The sequence below is a fragment of the Rhinoraja longicauda genome, chromosome 5, assembly GCF_053455715.1.
Source record: "Rhinoraja longicauda isolate Sanriku21f chromosome 5, sRhiLon1.1, whole genome shotgun sequence".
Taxonomy (NCBI): domain Eukaryota; kingdom Metazoa; phylum Chordata; class Chondrichthyes; order Rajiformes; family Arhynchobatidae; genus Rhinoraja; species Rhinoraja longicauda.
In genome coordinates, this window is record NC_135957.1 from 4,630,123 (window position 1) to 4,650,863 (window position 20,741).

General features: G+C 46.7%; 1 protein-coding gene across 3 annotated transcripts in view; it reads left to right on the forward strand.

The window, feature by feature from the left end:
- Positions 1–20,741, forward strand: part of abcc10 (ATP-binding cassette, sub-family C (CFTR/MRP), member 10) — an 89,301-nt gene that overhangs the window by 44,642 nt on the left and 23,918 nt on the right. For all 3 annotated transcript variants that reach the window (XM_078398803.1, XM_078398802.1, XM_078398805.1), the window contains exons 11-14: positions 1,329–1,403; positions 4,915–5,112; positions 11,411–11,531; positions 17,558–17,729. In XM_078398803.1, the coding sequence (XP_078254929.1) occupies positions 1,329–1,403; positions 4,915–5,112; positions 11,411–11,531; positions 17,558–17,729 (566 nt within the window). The remainder of the gene's footprint in view (positions 1–1,328; positions 1,404–4,914; positions 5,113–11,410; positions 11,532–17,557; positions 17,730–20,741) is intronic.

Consider the following 20,741-nt stretch of genomic DNA (forward strand, 5'->3'; position numbering starts at 1 on the left):
AACTTAGCAAATGTGATGTGGTCTGTGTTTTACCATAACTGATATCTGGGTTATCATGAACACCCCAATGGTACGTGTTGTTTTGTGTACAGCTCATGCCCTATTTGGACCCCACTCATCTACATACTAAAACTCTAGTTTGTTTGTTCCTGAACTAAACGGTACATGACAGTGCGAGAATGTTAGGCCCACCTTACTCACAGTTGTCCCTTTGGTGCTAATGGAAGAAGTTTCATTGAAATCGGTGTTATATTTTTTAAGTTATTCACATTTTAAAGTTTAAATCTATCTCCTAGGGAGGAATGGAGGGGAGGAGGGGGATGGTGGGGAGGGGGAGTGGGGGGAGTGGGGGGAGGGGAGGAAGGGAGGGGAGGAGGGAGAATAAGGGGGGGTTGAGGGGGATGGTGGGGGGAAGGAGGGAGGGGAGGAGGGAGCGAGGGGGGAGGGGAGCAGGAAGAGAGAGGAGGGAGGGGGAGGAGGGAGAATAAGAGGGGGTGGAGTGGGGGGGGAGGAGGGAGGGGGGTTGAGGGGGATGGAGTGGGGGGTTGAGGGGGATGGAGTGGGGGGAGAGGAGGGAGAGGGAGGAGCGGGAGAGGGAGGGGAGAGGGAGAAGGGAGGGGAGAGGGGGAGGGGAGGGGCGGATGGGGCAGAGGGGAGTGGGGGAGAAGAGGGTGCTGCACCAATGCAGGAGAGGTTTGGACCCAACAGGTCCACTTGGTTTAGTAACCATTAAAATGATGGTGGGTTAAAGACAGCTGAGCAGACTTTAGGATCTGTGACAAAAACATTGGTTGGTAATGACATCAAACTATTGCTTGCAAATGAGCATCTCAATCACTAAAATGATGTATGATGTAAATTATTTATAATTTCACTATGAGCTCTATATAAATTATCATTTTACAGAGACAGCGTGGTTTGGAAGGAATTTTAGTCAGTCGTTTATTAGATAAAACTTTTCATCTTATGCAAAAGCAAGGCTGCATAGGATCTGGAACCAGAATAAAGAATGACATAGAAACCTCCCAAAAGGGTACACATTGCTGAATGCAAGGTGCTTTGTAAGTTTAGTGAATGGGGACTAATTCCAGTCTGATGCACAGTCCTCTGCCACAGAGCACAGAATGATATGAGCTTATGTCCTAAGGATTGAACTTCTTTGATCCCATAATATCCCAGTCAACCAGACACTGACCAATCCTGCCCATCTGAAAAGATCAGGACAACAACAGTCTCCTACTTCCTGCCGGTGGCTCAGAATCAAATAGAAATACAGGTTCCCCTGCTCAGTTTCCATTGCTGATCCTGTTTCCACTTTGAACATACAGGTACTCCTGATGAAGTCCTAAAAAAGGCAGAAGACAACCACAAACCAAGAAAGAATTCCCAAAAGATAGCTGCAGGTAAGTGATTTCCAAACAATAGAAGGCAAAATAAACCGGTGAATGCTGGAAGCACTCAGCACAACAGGCAGCACCTGTGGAAAGAGAAACAAAGTTAACATCTCAGAGAAGCTTTCTCATTCATTCCATGTAAGGGCAGCTGAGAGTCAACCCATGTGGCTGTGGGCTGGGTTGCACAAAGGGCAGATTGTGTCACTAACCAGAGTCCCTTTCCTATTCAACATTACTGAGCTAGGTGGATTGTTCTCATTTCAGAGTCATCGTCTCTAATATCAGCTTTTTATTCCAGAGATATTCAAGTTCAAAGCCTGCCATGGCGGTATTTGAACACGTTTCTTTTGATAATTAGTCTAGGTAAGTGATTTAATAAAAGAGTCATAATGCACCATGCCTTTACGGTACACTGAATCCACTTTGGCGGCAAAAACAAGGAGGCAGATTATTATCTCAATGGTGTCAGGTTAGGTAAGGGGGAAGTGCAGCGAGACCTGGGTGTCCTTGTACACCAGTCACTGAAAGTTTGCGTGCAGGTACAGCAGGCAGTGAAGAAAGCTAATGGCATGTTGGCCTTCATAACGAGAGGATTTCAGTATAGGAGTAAAGAGGCTCTTCTGCAGTTGTATAGGGCCCTAGTGAGACCGCATCAGGAGTATTGTGTACAGTTTTGGTCTCCTAATTTGAGGAAGGACATCCTTGTAATTGAGGCAGTGCAGCGTAAGTTCACAAGATTGATCCCTGGGATGGCGGGACTGTCATATGGGGAAAGATTGAAAAGACTAGGCTTGTATTCACTGGATGAGAGGGTATGAGAGGGGATCTTATAGAAACATATAAAATTATAAAAGGACTGGACAAGCTAGATGCAGGAAAAATGTTCCCAATGTTGGGGGAGTCCAGAACCAGGGGCCACAGTCTTAGAATAAAGGGGAGGCCATTTAAAACTGAGGTGAGAAGGAACCTTTTTCACCCAGAGAGTTGTGAATTTGTGGAATTCTCTGCCACAGAGGGCAGTGGAGGCCAAATCACTGGATGGATTTAAAAGAGAGTTAGATATAGCTCTAGGGGCTAGTGGAATCAAAGGATATGGGGAGAAGGCAGGCACGGGTTACTGATTGTGGATGATCAGCCATGATCACAATGAATGGCGGTGCTGGCTCGCTGGGCCGAATGGCCTCCTCCTGCACCTATTTTCTATGTTTCTATGTTACTGAGTTCTATGGGCTAATCTGCTTGGTTCACTAGTTTGACAGGTAAAGGCATTACAATTGGTAGAGTTGGGAGAGTGTATTTCACTCATGAAATCAATGCCCCCCCCCTTGGAGAGTGGTGCAGGTATGACGTTATCACTTTCCTGCCTCCCTTCAGAGTGGAGTGCTGCACTCTGTGCCATCTTTAGGTGTGATGCACTTGATTAATCAGAACTTTAATCTCTAAACTAAACTAAACTTTTAGTTTATATATAAATATAATATCTCTAAATACTTTTAGTTTAGTTGAGAGATACAGCGCGGAAACAGCCCCTTCATTCCACCGAGGCCACTCCGACCAGCGATCCCCGCACACCAACACTACCCTAGGTACAATTTACAATGATACCAAACCAATGAATCAGAATCAGAATTACCTTTATTTGTCATCCAAAAAACAAGTCTTTTGGACGAGATTTCGTCACCCACAGTCCAACAATAAGAGCAATAAAATACGCAATTACACAACCACAACCAACACAAAACAAAAAAACAGAAACATCCATCACAGTGAGTCTCCTCCAGTCCCCTCCTCACTGTGATGGAAGGCCAGAATGTCTTTTCTCTTCCCCTGCCGTCTTCTCCTGCGGTCAGACTGTTGAAGTTGCCATGTTCCAGGCCGCGCCGGACGGTGAAAGGTCCGCAGCGGGCCGACCCCAGCCCCGTGATCCGGGCGGGCGAAGACGCTGCCGTTGCTGCTGCACGTCGGGGCAGTCGTGGCTCCCGACATTGAAGCCCCCGCCGAGCAGAGAAAAATCCCGTGGCCTATTCCAGGCCGCGCCGGACGGTGAAACCTACTAACCTGCACGTCTTTGGAGTGTGGGAGGAAACCGAAGATCTCGGAGAAAACCCACGCAGGTCACGGGGAGAACGTACAAACTCCGTACAGACAGCACCTGCAGTCAGGATGGACCCAGGTCTCTGGTGCTGTGAGGCAGCAACTCGACCACTGTGCCGCATTTTTCATTTAGTATAATTTGTACATTGATGGGATCAGACATGATTGGTGCTACTTTTTATGCTATCTGCTGTATTATTTTGATCCACTACCTTAGGAAAGTGTGAAAGCTGAGGGCATGGCCTGTAAAAGTGAAGGCAGATCAGCAGGCCAGCAGTAATGTAAGTTAGTGCTCAGAGCTGCTAGGTGAGGAAGTTAGTGCAGGGTAAGATTTGCCCAGCAAAGTTTGGCATGTGGCAGAATTTTTGAGGATGGACATGAGATGTGCATTTTCTGCTTCTTTGATGCTTCAGGGGAGGGCAGCACAGAAAGCATTTGAATAGTTGCCTGAAGGTGACGGGCATAAAGGAGGATTACAATGATAACTTGAGTGGCAGATCGTGTGTGATGGGGAGGATCTGTGTTTGGAATTTGATAGACAGGTTAATAGTGATGTGAACAATTTGGTTCAGCTGGAGCTGGCGATCATTGAGGAGTATTTGGATGAAATGTAGATGAGCTTATAATGCATTTGCCTTCCTGGTATTTAATGAGTAAATTACAAAGATCACAGTGGCATGGCCAGTAGAACTATTGCCTACTGTTCCAGCCTCTGACATCCCAGGCTGTCTGTTTGGAGTTTGCATGTTTTCCCTGCAATGTGTGAGTTTTCTCTGGGTGCTTTGGTTTGCTCCCACATCCCCAAATCATGCAGTTTGGTTTCGGTTAATTGTCCTTAGTGTGTCGGTGAATTCTGGTGTGCAGCGGAGTGGTGGAATATTGGGGTGGAGTTGTTGAGACTGTGAGGAGAGCAGATTCCGGGGGAAATTTAAGGGGAGATGTAATTGCTCTTTGAGTGTGCTGAAGTAAAACTCCTTATATTTTATAAGAAAATCTAGAAATACAGATTATTCAAGATTAGCTATAAAATAAGATAACGATTGTATTTTCAAAGCAAAAAAGCAGTGTATTTTTGTCAGGTTATTTCCCACCCCTTCACTCTCTCTTCCAGCTTTCTCCCCTCTACTCCATGTCTGAAGAAGGGACCTGAAATTTTGCCTGTCCGTTTCCCTCCACAGATGTTGCCTGGCCTACTAAGTTGCTCCAGCACTTTGTTTTTTTGCTCAGGATTCCAACATCTGCAGTCTCTTGTGTAACCAGTATATTTTTCAGCTGGCAAGAAATTGGGTAGTTTAGTGTTCACAAGCATGTTGGCATCCATGCACCAGGTCACCAAAAGCCAATATCAGATGTCACAAGCAATTTCTAATTCTTTATGCATTTGTTCTTACTACATGTCTGTCTGATGGTCTGTTTTCAAATTCAGCAAAGGAAGAACAGATAGAGGTGGAGGAGGAAAAGAAAGAGACTAATGAACTAATGGAGGTTGAACTGGAGGCAAAGCAGGAGCAGAACGAAGAGAAGAAGGCTGGAACAGTAGCCCTACATGTGTACCGAACATACTGGATGTCGATTGGCAAATTGCTGGCATGCTTGGTGCTCTTGTCTATATTGCTGATGCAAGGTAAGATATTTGACAATGTCAGCTCCAACAGAGTGTAAAAGGGAGAAAGGTGATGTTTGAATTTGCAATTTCTACAATTGCCTGCCCACATCCCTCTGATCATTCGTGTTTCTCCAGGAGCTTTTCATTTGATTCCTACGTGAGCTGTTGAATAGTAAAATTAAAGGAAGATATTTGGCAGGTCAACTCTTGGCCAGGTGCTAAGAGGTTGATCTGAATGTCCCATTCTGCACCACTTTTCCTTCAGTCCTGCACATTATTCTTTCCTTCTCTTGTGAAATGAGGCTGGGAATGTGGGTGATGTGCCGGCAGGGAGTGCTTTGGAAAAGTGACCATAACTCTAAGGATCAAAGTAGTCATGGGAAAGAACAGAACTGGTCCTCAAGTTGAAGTCCTAAATTGGGGGAAGGCTAATTTCAATGGAATAAGGCAGGAACTTATTGGTTGATTGGTAGAGGCTGGTTGCAGGTAAAGGGATATCTGGCAAGTGCTGGGCTTTTCAAAGTGAAACGAAGAGTTCAAGGACTAGATATTTGACTAGAATGAAGGGCAAGACTGGCAAGATGAGGGAACATTAGTTGGTGAGGATTATTAAGGGACTGGTCAGGGAAAAGAAAGAGGCTTATGTCAGGTATAGGTCACTGGGATCACTTTGAGGAATATAAGGAACTAGAACAGGGGCCTCCAAACTTTTCAGCATGAGGGGAACATTATATATTAGGCACATTTTTGCGGGCCGTAGGAAAAAATAAAGAAGTGTGAGTTTTATAAATTTAATGAACTCAAAAAAGTTTAGACTAGGTTACATTAGATTAGGAAAGGTTAAACTAGGTTAGGTTAGATTAATGTAGTTTATATTAGGTTTGCATGGCAACAAATAAATAATGTTCAACTTTTAAAAAGAGCTTGAAATATTGGAATATAAATATACCGTAGGTATACAATTATTTATAAAACAGAAAAAATACAGTGACCACCACTGGGGTAGAGAGAGAGGGGTAAGGGGGGGGGGAGAGAGAGTTGGGGGGAGGGAGAGTGGGGGGGGAGGGAGAGTGGGGGAGAGAGTGGGGAGGAGAGAGAGGGGAGGAGAGAGAGTGGGGGGGGGGAGAGTGTGGAGGAAAGAGAGAGAGTAGGGGGGGAGAGAGAGTCGGGGGGGGGAGAGAGTCGGAGTAGAGGGAGCAGCGGGTGGGAGCGGGAGCATGGGGAGGGGGAGGGTGTCGGACGGCGCCACTTACGGGGGCTGTTCTCTCCCCTCTTTCTCTACCTTCTTTCTCTTCCCCTCTCTCTCTCTCCCCTCTATCTCTCCCCTCTATCTCTCCCCTCCCCTCTATCTCTCCCCTCCCCTCTATCTCTCCCCTCCCCTCTCCCCTCTATCTCTCCCCTCCTCTCTATCTCTCCCCTCTATCTCTCCCCTCTATCTCTCCCCCCTCTCTCTCCCCCCCCTCTCTCTCCCCCCTCTCTCTCCCCTCTCTCCCCCCCCTCTCTCCCCCCCCTCTCTCTCCCCTCTCTCTCTCCCCTCTCTCTCCCCTCTCTCCCCCCCTCTCTCTCTCTCCCAGCGCCAGTGAGATCTGCGCCGCTGCTCCACTCCCTTCCCCGGCCCCGTCTCCCTCTAATGCAGTGAAATAAGAACAAACACGCGTGTAGTTGTTGTTCAGAAGCCGCGCATCCCCGGGGTGAGTGGCGCCGGCGGTGAGGAGGGAAGCTTCACTTGTGTTTGCTCTTATTTCACTGCGCTAGAGGGAGTCGGGGCCGGGGAAGAGAGTGGAGGAGTGGCGCAGATCTCACTGGCACTGGGAGTGAGGGAGAGGGGAGGGAGGGAGCAGCCCCCGCAAGTGGTGGCGCTGCCTCATCCTCCCCCTTCCCGCGATCCCGCTCTCAACCGCTGCTCCCTCCCCCCCCACCCCACCCCTCTCTCTCTCCCCGGGGTGAGCAGTGGTGGCGAGGAGGGAAGTTTCCTTGGGTTTGTTGTTTGTGAAGGGGCGCTGCGATCCCTCGCCTTGTCCCAGCTCTGGGTCGGTGGTGATCCACTCTCTGGTGAACCTTCGCCGGCAGCTTCTGCCTCCAGTCCCCGCAGCCTAAGAGCTAGACCAAGTGGACCCAAACCTCTCCTGCAATGGTGCAGCACCCTCTCCTCCCCCCCCTCCCGTCCACCTCAATGCCAAGAAGACGGAGTACATGGCGTTCAACGGTGGTGACCATGAGCCTCTTCAGACCAGTGGCGTTGCATCTCTCCAGAAAGTGGAGGACTTCAAGTACCTGGGAGCGAGGATGCAGAGCTCGGAGAATGGCATCAAGGTCTGGAAAGCACTCGCATGGAATGCCCTCAATAACATGGGGAAAATCTAGACGTCTTGGATGTCTAAGGGTCTCAAACTGAGATTCTTCCATGCAGCTGTACGGGGGTGAGACATGGACTCTCACTTGAGCACTGTCCAAGTCTCTCGATGGTTTCTCCACCCGAATACTCAGAAAAGTTCAAAATGTCAGTTGGAGCAACCACACCACCAAAGATACTAGAGGAACAAGATGGACCACTCCGTTGAAATCGCCTATACTGGTGCAGTACGCAAACGAGCGTAACGTCCGCCATTTTAGTAGGCAAAACCCGCCGGTCGCTATGCCTCTCGTAGTGTAATCAATGTTTTGGGGGAACAGTATGTGTGATAAAACCATTAAAATGCAGAATATATCTCATCTATCAATTCACAGAATTTTGTTATTTTTCATTTAAAATGTTTCTGCAATTTTCTGCCTACTCAAATGGTGCCATGACGTACTACGATTTTTAGGGTCGAGATCAGGTGGGCGGCACGGTAGCGCAGCGGTAGAGTTGCTGCTTTACAGCGAATGCAGCGCCGGAGACTCAGGTTCGATCCTGACTACGGGTGCTGCACTGTAAGGAGTTTGTACGTTCTCCCCGTGACCTGCGTGGGTTTACTCCGAGATCTTCGGTTTCCTCCCACATTCCAAAGACGTACAGGTATGTAGGTTAATTGGCTGGGTAAATGTAAAAATTGTCCCTAGTGGGTGTAGGATAGTGTTAATGTACGGGGATCGCTGGGCGGCGCGGACTTGGTGGGCCGAAAAGGCCTGTTTCCACGCTGTATATATATGATGATGATGATGAGAAGGATGAGGCTCGCTGGTCATTGCCACCGCCACCCAGAAACACCAGCAAACCACGTTGTGCTGTGGGAACCCACCCATGGGAGACGGAACCCGGGACCACCAAACAAGACCATGCTGAAGACATGGATGGAAGATGCAAATGTAGAGACCAACGAGGAGCTGGCCAGCTGTACGTAGAACAGAGATGTGTGGGGCGTCAGTCACTGTGCCCATCGCAAACCAGCACCACTGCCTCGCTAATGTTCTCAACGATTTTTAATTAAAAATTAAAATTAAGTATTGACATGGATGGAGAATTGGTTGGCAGACAGGAAGCAAAGAGTAGGAATAAACGGGTCCATTTCAGAATGGCAGGCAGTGGCGAGTGGAGTGCCGCAAGGCTCAGTGCTATATATTTATATATACTCAGTCCTACCCGCAAAACCATCTATTTACTAAAACTCTCGTTTGTTATCTTGTTTGTGACTGAACTTCATCCAAAATGGTACACGATAGCGCGACAATTTTAGGCCCACCTTACTCACCATTGTCACTTTAGTGATAATGCAAGCAGTTTTATTGAAATCGGTGTTATATTTTTTAAGTTATTCACATTTTTAAGTTTAAAAGGAGGGGAGGGGAGGGAAGGGAGAGTGGGGGAGAAGGGAGAGGGGTGGGGGCAGTTGAGGAGAGAGGGGAGGGGGGAGGACAGGGTGCTGCACCATTGCAGGAGAGGTTTGGGTCTAACGGGTCCTCTTGGTCTAATGTACACTAATTTTGCTCACCAATCTCCTGTGTGGGACTTTATCAAAGGCTTTCTGAAAGTCCAGATACACTACATCCACTGGCTCTCCTTCATCCATTTTACTTGTCACATCCTCAAAAAATTCCAGAAGATTAGTCAAGCAGGATTTCCCTTTCATAAATCCATGCTGACTTGGACCAATCCTTTTACTGCTATCCAAATGCACCATTTATTTACCTCTTTAATAATTGACTCCAGCATCTTCCCCACCACCGATGTCAGGCTAACTGGTCTATAATTCACCATTTTCTCTCTCGCTCCTTTCTTGAAAAGTGGGATAACATTAGCTACCCTCCAATCCACAGGAATTGATCCTGAATCTATTGAATCTATTGGAAAATGATCACCAATGCGTCCACAATTTTTAGAGCCACCTCCTTGAGGACCCTGGGATGCAGACCATCAGGCCCTGGGGATTTATCAGCCTTCAGTCCCATCAGTCTGCCCAATACTATTTCTCGCCTAATGCAAATTTCTTTCAGTTCCTCTACCCCCCTAGATCCTCTGTCCTCCAGTACATCTGGGAGATTGTTTGTGTCTTCCTTAGTGAAGACAGATCCGAAGTACCTGTTCAACTCTTCCGCCATTTGCATGTTACTCATAATGATTTCACCCGCGTCTGCCTTCAAGGGACCCACATTTGTCTTTACTAATCTTTTTCTCTTAACATACCTAAAGAAGCTTTTACTGTCCTTCTTTATATTCTTAGCCAGCTTCCCCTCGTACTTCATCTTTTCAGCCCGGATTGCCCGTTTTGTTACCTTCTGTTGTCCTATGAAAGTTTCCCAATCCTCTGGCTTCCCGCTACTCTTTGCTGTGTTATACATCTTTTCTTTTAGTTTTATTCCATCCCTAACTTCTCTTGTCAGCCACGGTTGCCTCCTACTCCCCTTAGAATCTTTCTTCCTCCTTGGAATAAAATGATCCTGCGTCTTCCGGATTATGCCCAGAAATTCCTGCCATTGCTGTTCCACTGTCATTCCTGCTCGGATCCTTTTCCAGTCGACTTTGGCCAGCTCCTCTCTCATGCCTTCATAGTCCCCTTTGTTCAACTGCAACACTGACACTTCCGATTTAACCTTCTCCTTCTCACATTGCAGATTAAAACTAATCATATTATGATCACTACCTCCAAGCGGTTCCTTTACGTTGTTCCCTTATTAAATCTGGTTCATTGGACAACACTAAATCCAGAATTGCCTTCTCTCTGGTAGGCTCCATTACAAGTTGCTCTGTCCGTACCTCTCATGATGGAGTCCCCTACTACCTGACGTCAGTCTCTTCGGCTTTGCTTCAGCGCCAGGTTTTGCCTCGCAGACCTGTCCGCCACTCAGATTGGCAGTGTCTTCTGTCCCAACAAATTCCAAGAGGGTGAACCTGTTTTCAAGAGGTACAACCCCTGAGGTCTCTTGTACTCCAAGCTTCCTTCCCTTCCTCACCATCACCCACCTTCTCTCTTCCGGTACCTTCGGTGTAGCAATGTCACTGTAGGTCTTGTCCAGGAATGTCTCATTTTCTCGGATGATCCTGAGGTCATCCAGTTGCCTCTCCAGTTCCCCAACACGGTCCTCCAGGAGCTGAACCTGGACACACTTTCCACATGTGTAGCAGCCAGAGGCACCAGTGGTGCCCCTGACCTCCTACAACCTGCAAACATCACACTGACTCAGCTTACCTGTCATTTCCTTACAGCGTCTCACCCTCTCCAGCTTTTGGCGTAGTCTGCTCCCTCAGTCTCCTCGCCGAAGACTTGCATTTTTCTCACAAGGCAGTTCCCTCGACAAGGCTGCTCCCCGAAACAGCTTCTTCCAAACAACCACTCTAAACATCAACTAAACTACGAACTACAAACTGTCTCAGTAGCACTGGAGACTTTGCAATGTGAACTTTTATTGAACTTTTGTTTGTTGATTGTGTTATTTATGAGTACTATGTTTACAGACCTGTAACGTTGCTGCAAGTCACAATGTCATTGTTCTGTTTTCGATACATATGACAATTGAACTCTCTTGACTTGAGATTCAATGTGATCAGCCATGATTACATTGAATGGCAGTCCTGGCTCGAAGGGCCAAACGGCCTACTCCTGCACCTATTGTCTATGTATCTATGATTCCACCCCTCTCACCCTCTCTTGGTCTCTGCCATGTGTGTCAATCAGGCCTATAAGATTAATCTCCCAGTGTGCCCAAGAGGATATAGTTGACACAATCTCCCTGTCATATGGTTGGGGCTCAAGTGCAGTTATACTGGAAATGTCAGGGTTTGCTTCCTCCATTCCTACATGCAGCATAGCAGCCAACATCCAATCTGAAGCACAAACAGGAAGGTATTTCACAAAGAGGGTTATTTAGATGTAATATTTCACAATCTCTTCCATTACAGCCACACGTAACCTGTCTGATTGGTGGCTCTCTCATTGGATCTCTCATCTGGAACACAAAAATGGCTCCACATCAAGCAGCAATTCCCAAATGGACCCCACACTACACTTGCGATTCATTCGGTAAGCAAAGGAAATGTTCGCATATGCAGATGGTCAAATCCTTCCTTGGATGAATGTCAGGTGGTTTACATGTTCTTCAGTGTGTGAAACACCATTGAACTTTCTCAAGTGTCCTTCAGTACACACTGAGCATTTCCTCACTGCTTGAATGTGGTTAGATGCTGCTCTCCTTGTGTGGATCAGCAGAGGATCCACTCAGTTCCACTCAGTGTGTGTTAGTGTACAGAGAAATGTTCCCCTCAGTGTGTGTTAATGTACAGTGAAATGTTCCCCTCAGACTGTGTTAATGTACAGAGAAATGTTCCCCTCAGTGTGTGTTAATGTACAGTAAAATGTTCCCCTCAGACTGTGTTAATGTACAGAGAAATGTTCCCCTCAGTGTGTGTATCAGTACAGGGTGTGTGTTCGCTACCATGGGTGAATCAGTACTGGGAGACTATTCTGTGTTTGTGCATCTGTACAGGATGACTTAGCAGGAGGAAGTCGGTGTACAATCTTGGTTGCACCTTGTTACACCCATCTTCGCTGGACAGGATGACTATTCTACACAATGTGTGGATCAGTACTGGGCGATTGTTTCCCTCAGGGAGTGGATAAGTGGATGGAGACTGTTACCCTCACTGTGTGCATCAGCACATGACACCAATCCTCTGAGGTGTTGAACAGTATAGAGGACTGTTCTTCTTGGTATCTGCACCATTAGTGGGCGACTGGTCTCTTTGATGTGTAGATCTGTACCGGCTGACTGTTTCCCCCAGTGAGTACAGTGGTAAAGGACGACTGTCCTCATCAACATGTACATCAGGAGAGGGCAACTGTTTACCTCGGTGTGTGGATCGGTACAGGGCCACTGCTTCCCCCCAGTGTGGAGATCTCTACAGAGTGATGGTTTACTTCAGTGAGGTCAGTACAGGATCACTGTTCCCTCGGCATGTAGATGTGTGGATTACTGTTCTCCTCACTGTGTAGATCTGCATTGGGCAACTGTTTCCATCAGTATATCTAGATCTTTACTGGGTGAGCGCTCCCCTCAAATGTGGATCTGTGCAGGGTGACTGTTGGTGTGTGGACCAGGGCAATGTGATAGAATCAGGAAGCCATGGTAAGTCAAGACAGAAACAAAGTGCTGGAGTAACCCAGCAGGTCAGGCAGCTTCCCTGGAGAAAAAGGATTGGTGACATTTTAGTTCAGGACCCTTCTTCAGACTGATAGTAGGGTTGGGGGGAGGTCAGGAGATGGAAGCCAGAAAAGAACTGGACCATCAGGGCCAGCCACATTTGACTTCAGACTGTGTATTGGTACCAATGACCTGGTAGGTTCATTGTTGGCTAGGGAAGATGTGATCTCAAGAGAAACAATGTGGAGAACTGTGGAACTAGTAAAATGACAACGAATTTATAGAGACTAAAATTTACGTCGTCTTTAAATACAGGAGAGGTCCTGGAAGGTAGGAGGGTGGCAAATGTTGTGCCTTTATCCAAGAAGGGCTGCAGGGAAAATACCGCAAACTATAGGCCGGTGAGCTTAACACCTGTAGTTGGAAAGATACTAGAGGGTATTCTGAGGGATAAGATATACAGGCAATTAGACAGACAAGGGCTGATTAGGGGTAGTCAGAAAGGTTTTATACATGGGAGGTGTCTCACAAATCTCATTGAGTTTTTTGAAGACGACCACAAAAGGTCGATGAGGACAGAGCTGCAGATGTTATATACAAATGGACTTCAGAAAAGCATTCAACAAGGTTCATGGTAGGTTGCTCTGGAAGGTTAGATCACATGGGATCCAAGGAGATAGCTGAATGGATACAAAATTGGTTTCAGGGAGGGAAGGTTGCTTCTCGGACTGGAGGCCTGTGAGTAGTGGTGTGCCTCAGGGTTCGGCGCTGGACCCGTTACTGTTTGTCATCTATATCCGTGATTGGGATGAGAACATACACTGCAAGATTAGCAAGTTTGCAGATGATACAAAAGTGGGTGGTTTTGCAGATAATGGAGATGGTTGTGAAAAATTTGCAGCAGGATCTTGATCAATTGGCCAAATGGGCTGAAGAATGGTTGATGGAATTTAATGCAGAAAAATGTGAGGTGTTACATTTTGGGGAGTCTAATATGGGCAGGACCTACACAGTGAATGGTAGGGCTCTGGGGAGTGTTGTGGACCAGAGGGATCTAGGAGTGCAGGTGCATGGTTCCCTGAAGGTGGAGTTGCAGGTAGATCAGGTGGTCAAAAAGGCTTTTAGCACTTTGGCCTTCATCAGGCAGAGAATTGAGTATAGAAGTTGGGAAGTCGTGTTGCAGTTGTATAAGACATTGGTAAGCCATATTTAGAGTATTGTGTTCAGTTCTGGGCACCGTGTTATAAGAAAGATGTTGTCAAGCTTGAAAGGGTACAGAGAAGATTTGCGAGGATGTTGCCAGGACTAGAGGGTCTGCGCAAAGGTTACGTAGGTTGGGTCTCTATTCCCTGGAGTGCAGGAAGATGAGGGATGATCTTATAGAGGTGTATGAGATCATGAGAGGAATAGATCGGGTAGATGCAGAGTCTCTTGCCCAGTGTAGGTGAATCGAGGACCAGAGAACATAGGTTTAAGGTGAAGGGGAAACGATTTAATAGGATTCTGAAGGGTAACTTTTTCACACAAAGGGTGGTGGGTGTATGGAACAAGCTACCAGAACAGGTCATTGAGGCTGAGACTATGCCAACATTTAAGAAGCAGTTAGACAGGTTTGGAGGGATATGGACCAAACGTAGGCAGGTGGGACTAGTGTAGCTGGGACATGTTGCCCGGTGTGGGCAAGTTGGGCCAAAGGGCCTGTTTCCACACTGTATCACTCTATGACTAGGGAGGGGGAAGGGGCAAGGAGGGTAGGTTGGAAGTGGAGGGGGGGGGGGGGGGAATTATGGGACGCAGTTACTTAAAATTAGCGAATTCAATATTCATACTGCTTGGTTGTAAGCTGCCCAAGCAAATTATGAGGTGCTGTTCCTCCAATTTGTATGTGGGCTCACTCTGGCAATGGAGGAGGCCCAGGACTGAAAGGTCTGTGTGGGAATGGGAAGGGGAGTTGAAATGATTGGTAACTGGGAGATACAGTAGGCCTAGGCGGACCAAGCATACATGGTCGGCGAGTCTCATTTGGAGTATTATGTGGTCGCCCCATGACAGAAAGGTCGTGGAGATATTGAACAGTGTGCAGAAGAGGTTTACTACAGTGCTGCCTGGATTAGGTGGTACTACGTTATACAAATGTGAAATGCTTTCTCTGGAACACAGAGACTGAAGGGAGGCCTCCTAGAAGTATATATCATTATATGAAGTATAAGTACGGTAGATATGCGGGGAATGGAGGGACAAGGATCAAGTGCAGACATATGAGATTAGTTTATTTTAGCATTAAGCTCAGAACAGATTGTTGACCTTATTATCTCCATAGGGTATCAACTGATGTGTCGAACAAAAGATTGTAAACCAAGGCTTAGTACAACTCAATATTTATTAACACTCGAGTTACTTAAGCATGCTTACTGACTTCTTATAACTTCTCATTTACTTTACTATTTCAACTTATCACTTCTTAAACTAAATCACAAAGCTCATGACTTGGACTCAGATATTACCCGTATGAATGGATTGGCCAGATAGTCTTCTCTGAGTTTCAAACTCGGGTCCTTCTTCTTGCGATGGTTGTTCCCGTGTTGTCGCTGCCGATGTCACAGACCGCTTTTTTATACTAATTTTTACTTCAGTATTCGAAAGGAAGCCTTTGTTCTAACCCAAGGCTCTCACGACTGTGAAGCCAATCATTTCAAGTTGTCACTCCTCCAAGGGCTAAATAAATGAAACACATCTTCTTTCTTTATCGGGTGAGAGAGTTCTTAAATGTGTTGCCTTTTCATTTCATCTCATTATTCTAGAGTTATTTTGCAATATGTCTGTTCCAGGCTCCTTGTCTTGTCAAGGCCGTGCTGCCTAGCCATGAAGTTACCTTCAGCTCTGCTCCCACCAGATGTCAATGATGTGACTGTTTTCACTGTGCTCCTTTGTTCTCATGGCTCCAGCATTTTGCTCTGTCTGTCTCTAGCTAGTGCATCCTCCCAAAGCCGGTCGGGATACTTGACATCCAGTCTCTGTAATAAGTTATTGTGGGCTGAAGGCTCTGTTCCTATACTTTACTTTTCTGTGTTCTATGTTCTGTTCCCCTCAGTATGTGCATCAGTTTAGGGTAACTGTTCGTCTCAGTGTGTGGATGAATGCAGGGTGACTGTACCTTTCAGATTATGTATCAGTTCAGGACTAGTAAGAAAATGGTGCCTGCTATTTGGTCTCTTGGGTGCATCTAATCGTTAAGAAGGCAAATGGCATGTTGGCCTTCATTGGAAAAGGGTTAGAGTTTAAAAATAGGGAGGTTTTGTTCCAATTATACAATGTGTTGGTGAGGCCTCACCTGGAATATAGTTTTGGTGCCCTTACCTCAAAATAGTTTGGAGGCAGAAGGCAGTTTGGGGTGGAGGGGTGGGGTGGAGGGGTGGGGTGGGGGGGGGGGGGGGGTTTGAGGGGGAAAATAGGTGAGAGTCCAGGTGGTATACAGGGGAGGGGAAAGAGGAGGAGGGGGAAGTGGGGGTTAGTTAGAGGTTACGTAAACTTGGAGAATTCAACATTCATCCAGTTGGGTTTCGTTAACTTGATTGATGTATTCCCTTCACACAGCTCGTAGCACCAGGGCTTTATAAGTCTTCTTTTATAAATCTTTTGGACAGGACCTACAACTGCCTCATATTAAAGAGGGCATATGGAATGCTTGCTTTCATAAATCGGGGCATTGAGTACAAGAATTGGTAGTCATGATGCAGCTTTAGAGGACTTTGGTTGAGCCCCATTTGGAGTATTGCATGCAGTTTGGGTTATCTATTACAGGAAGGACATGGAGGCTTTGGAGAGGGGGCAGAGGAGGTTTATTAGAAAGATGCCTGGATTAGCGTGTATTAGCTCCAGGGAGAGGTTGGACAGACTGGATTGATTCTCTGGAATGCCGGAGGCTACGGGGAGAGCTGATAGAGGTATATAAGTGTATGACAAGCATATATAGACAGTCAGAACCTTTATCCAAGCATGGAAAAATCAAATACTAGAGGGCATAGCTTTAAGGAGAGAGGGGCAAAGTTTAAAGGAGATGCGCAGGGCAAATATTTTTACACAGATGGTACTGAGTACCTGGAACGTGCTGCCATGGGTGGTGGGTGAGGCTGATACCATAGTGGTATTTAAGAGACTTTTGGAGAGGCATATTGTTATGGCGAGATATAATTGATGTGCATGTAGATTAGAGATGGTCTTGGTATCATGTTTGGTTCGGACATTGTGGGACAAAGAGCCTGTGCTACGATTATTCCCCTTAGTGTGTACATTGATAGATAGTGAGTGTTCTCACTAGTCTGTGAATCTGTGCTGGACAACCATTTCCCCTGCCCCCCCTCCCTTGCATGTGGATCAGGACAGAACGACTATTCCCCTCATTGGGTAGGAAAATAACTGCAGATGCTGGTACAAAGTGAAGGAAGAAGGGTCTCAACCCGAAACGTCACCCATTCCTTTTTTCCAGAGATGCTGCCTGACCTGCTGAGTTACTCCAGCATTTTGTGACCCCTCATTGGGTAGATCAGTGCAGGTCGAGTGCAGGGTAAAGTTCCACTCAGTCTGTGCTGTGGACCAGTATTAGGAAGTGTTCTCCTGTGTGTGGAACTGTACCGAGGGACTGTTCCCATCAGGCCATTGTCCTGTCCAGTCCAGTCCCGATTGTTCTCTCATGTTGCGGCCAGAATGTGGTGAAGTGGTCTTCACTGTGTGTTGGTGTAGTTCATTGTGATTGCTGAAAATGTAAACAATGAATACTCTAGTAAATGAAGTGAGATATACTGTGAATGCTCTGCTAACTTTAGGTCTTCCAGAATATAGATCAGTCAGATTTTACGATGTGGTAAAATGTTACAGATCACAGTCAGTCATTTTCTGTTTTTGTTGTAAGGTCCTCCTACAAGACACATCTTTCGCCGGATGTCAAGTTCTACCTCATAGTTTTTGGTGCTATTGCTGTTGCAAACACTGCATTCACAGCAATACGAGCCTTCCTCTTTGCCTCTGGTGCAATCCGTGCTGCTGTTGTTGTTCACAAGAAACTTCTATGTCGCACAATGCAGGTTAGTGGTTCCTCACCTTATTGCCAACATTTATCCGTCTGTTTTAATGGGAACCTGATCTGACGAAGGGCCCTGACCTGAAACGTCACCTGTCCATGGTCTCCGGAGATGCTGCCTGACTTGCTGAGCTACTCATTTCAATCATGTTTGTAAGGCATGTGTAAGATTAGGAAATATCTCCGACAAGGATTCAGTAAGGTTTCGCATGTTAGGCTGTTCTGGAAGATTAGATTGCATGGGATCCAGGGAGAGCTAGCCGACTAGATAGAGAATTGGCTTCATGGAAGGAAGCAAAGGTTGATGGTAGAAGGTTGTTTTTCACACTGGAGTCCTGTGTCTTGTGTTTGTCTCAGTGATTGGTACTGGGCCCATTGCTGTTTGTGGTTTGATGGGAATGTAGAAGGCATGATTAGTCGGTTTGCAGATTACACTAAATTGGGTGGTATCGCAGATAGCGAAGATGATTATCAACAATTACAGCAGGATCTTGATCAATTGATCAAGTGAGTTGAGGAATGTTTAATGGAGTTTAATGCAGATAAGTGTGAGGTGTTTTAGGAAGTCAAACCAGGGCAGGACCTTCACAGTGAATGGCAGGGCCCTGGGGAGTGATGTGGACCAAAGGGACATGGGAGTGCAGGTCCATAGTTCCTTGAAAGTGGTGCCACAAATAGATAGAGTGGTCAAGAAGACTATTGGTGCATTGGCCTTCATCAGTCAATGTAGGGTACAGAATGTGTAGGAAGGAACTGCAGATGCCAATTTAAACTGAAGATAGACACAAAAAGCTAGAGTAACTAAGTGCAATAGACAGCATCTCTGAAGAGAAGGAATGGGTGACGTTTTGGGTCGAGACCCTTCTTCAGACTGAAAGTCACGGGAAAGGAAAACAAGAGATATAGACGATGATGTAGAGAGATATAGAATAATGAAAAAAGGTATGCAAAAAAGTAATGATGATAAAGGAAACAGGCCATTGTTAGCTGTTGGCTGAGAAAGAGAAGCTTGTGTGACTTGGGTGGGGGAAGGATGGAGAGAGAGGGAATGCCGGGGTTACTGGAAGTTAGAGAAATCAATATTCATACCACTGGGTTGTAAGCTGCCCAGGCAAAATATGAGATGCTGTTCCTCCAATTTCCATTTCCTAGGCACGTGACTTTCAGTCTGAAGAAGGGTCTCGATTCGAAACGTCACCCATTCCTTCTCTCCAGAGATGCGGCCTGTCCCGCCGAGTTACTCCAGCGGTTTGTGTCTATTGAGCACAGAAGTTGTGATGTTATGTTACAGTTTTTAGGTATTTATGAAGATGTTGCCTGGACATGGGCCTGAGCTCTGGGAGAGATTGGGCAGGCTAGGGCTTTATATCTTGGAGCGCAGGAGGTTGACAGGTGATCTTATGGAGGTGTATTAGATCATGAGGGGAATAGATAGGTTGAATGCACAGTCATTTTACCCAGAGTAGGGCAATCAAGAACCATATGACGTAGGTTTAGAGGGGAGCGATTTAATAGGAACTTGAGGGGCAACGTTTTCATACAGAGGGTGGTGGGTGCATGGAATAAGTTGCCAAAGAAGGTAGTTGAGACAGGTACTATAAAAACATTTAAAAGAAGTAAAAAACCACACACAATGTACTGGAGTGGGTCAGGCTGCATCTCTGAAGAAAATAGGTAACATTTTGTGTTGCACTCTTCTTCAAGCTGATAGTGGAGGGGGTGGGGGGAGAAATCTGGACCAGAGGAGGTGCAGGACAAAACTGGCAAGTAATAGGTAGAGAGTGTGAGGAGTTTTTTGATAGGTAGATGATTAGACAAAGGCCAGAGATGAAAAGACAGAAGGCTTGACACAAAAGGATGGAAGAGTTGTGAATTGTCAAGCTAGAGGAAGGAATGTAGATAGAAGGGGAGATGGACAGGAGAAATGGATACGTGGCCAGGTGGGGAGGGGTGGGGCCAGGTGGGGAGGGGTGGGGCCAGGTGGGGAGGGGTGGGGCCAGGTGGGGAGGGGTGGGGCCAGGTGGGGAGGGGTGGGGCCAGGTGGGGAGGGGTGGGCTCAGAAGGAGGATGGGGTTTTGAAATTACCTAAAATTGGAGAATTCAATGTTCGTAATGTTGGGCTGTAAGCTTCCCAAGTGAAATATGAGGTGTTGTTCCTCCTGTTTGCTTGTGGCCTCACTCTGGGTAGAGGAATTAAAATAGTTAGCAACTGGGAGATCCAGTAAGCCTTGGCAAGTGCTCAGTGAAACGATCGGCCAGTCTATGGTAGCTCTTTTTTAAAAATTTATTTTAAAATTTATTTTTAATATAAAAAAATACTTTATTCAAGTAATAAATATCATTTACAAAACATCTTTTTTAACAAGCCCATCCGACATTTCCGGAGGTTACACATTCAATACAGGCATTTACTTCCAAATTTACATACATTTCCTTACATTTCCAGACATTAACCCTTATTTGGAGGGGCGTCTCTCTCCACCACACCCTGCCCCCCATGTCCAGCAGCGGAAGGACCCTAGACTGTGGTCCTCCCCCACAGGGCCTTGGCGTTGGCTGCACCAAGCTTCAGTGCATCCCTCAGCACGTACTCCTGCAGTCTGCAGCGGGCCAGTCGGCAACATTCCTTGACGGACATCTCGCTCCGCTGGGAGGCCAACAAGGCTCGGGCAGACCAAAGAGCGTCTTTCACCGAGTTGATGACCTTCCAGCAGCACCTGATGTCAGTCTCCGAATGCGTCCCTGGGAACAGTCCGTAGATCACAGAGTCCTCTGTGACGGAGCTGCTCGGAATGAATCGTGACAGACCTCTCCAGACTCTCTTTGCAAATCCACACTCTGTGAAGAGGTGGGCCACCGTCTCCTCTCCGTAGCAGCCGTCCCGAAGGCAGCGTGCGCCGGTAGTGAGGTTCCGGCGGTGCAGGAAGGATCTGACTGAGAGGGCTCCCCTCACCGCCAGCCAAGCCAGGTCTTGGTGCTTGTTGGTTAGTTCTGGCGATGAGGCATTTTGCCAGAC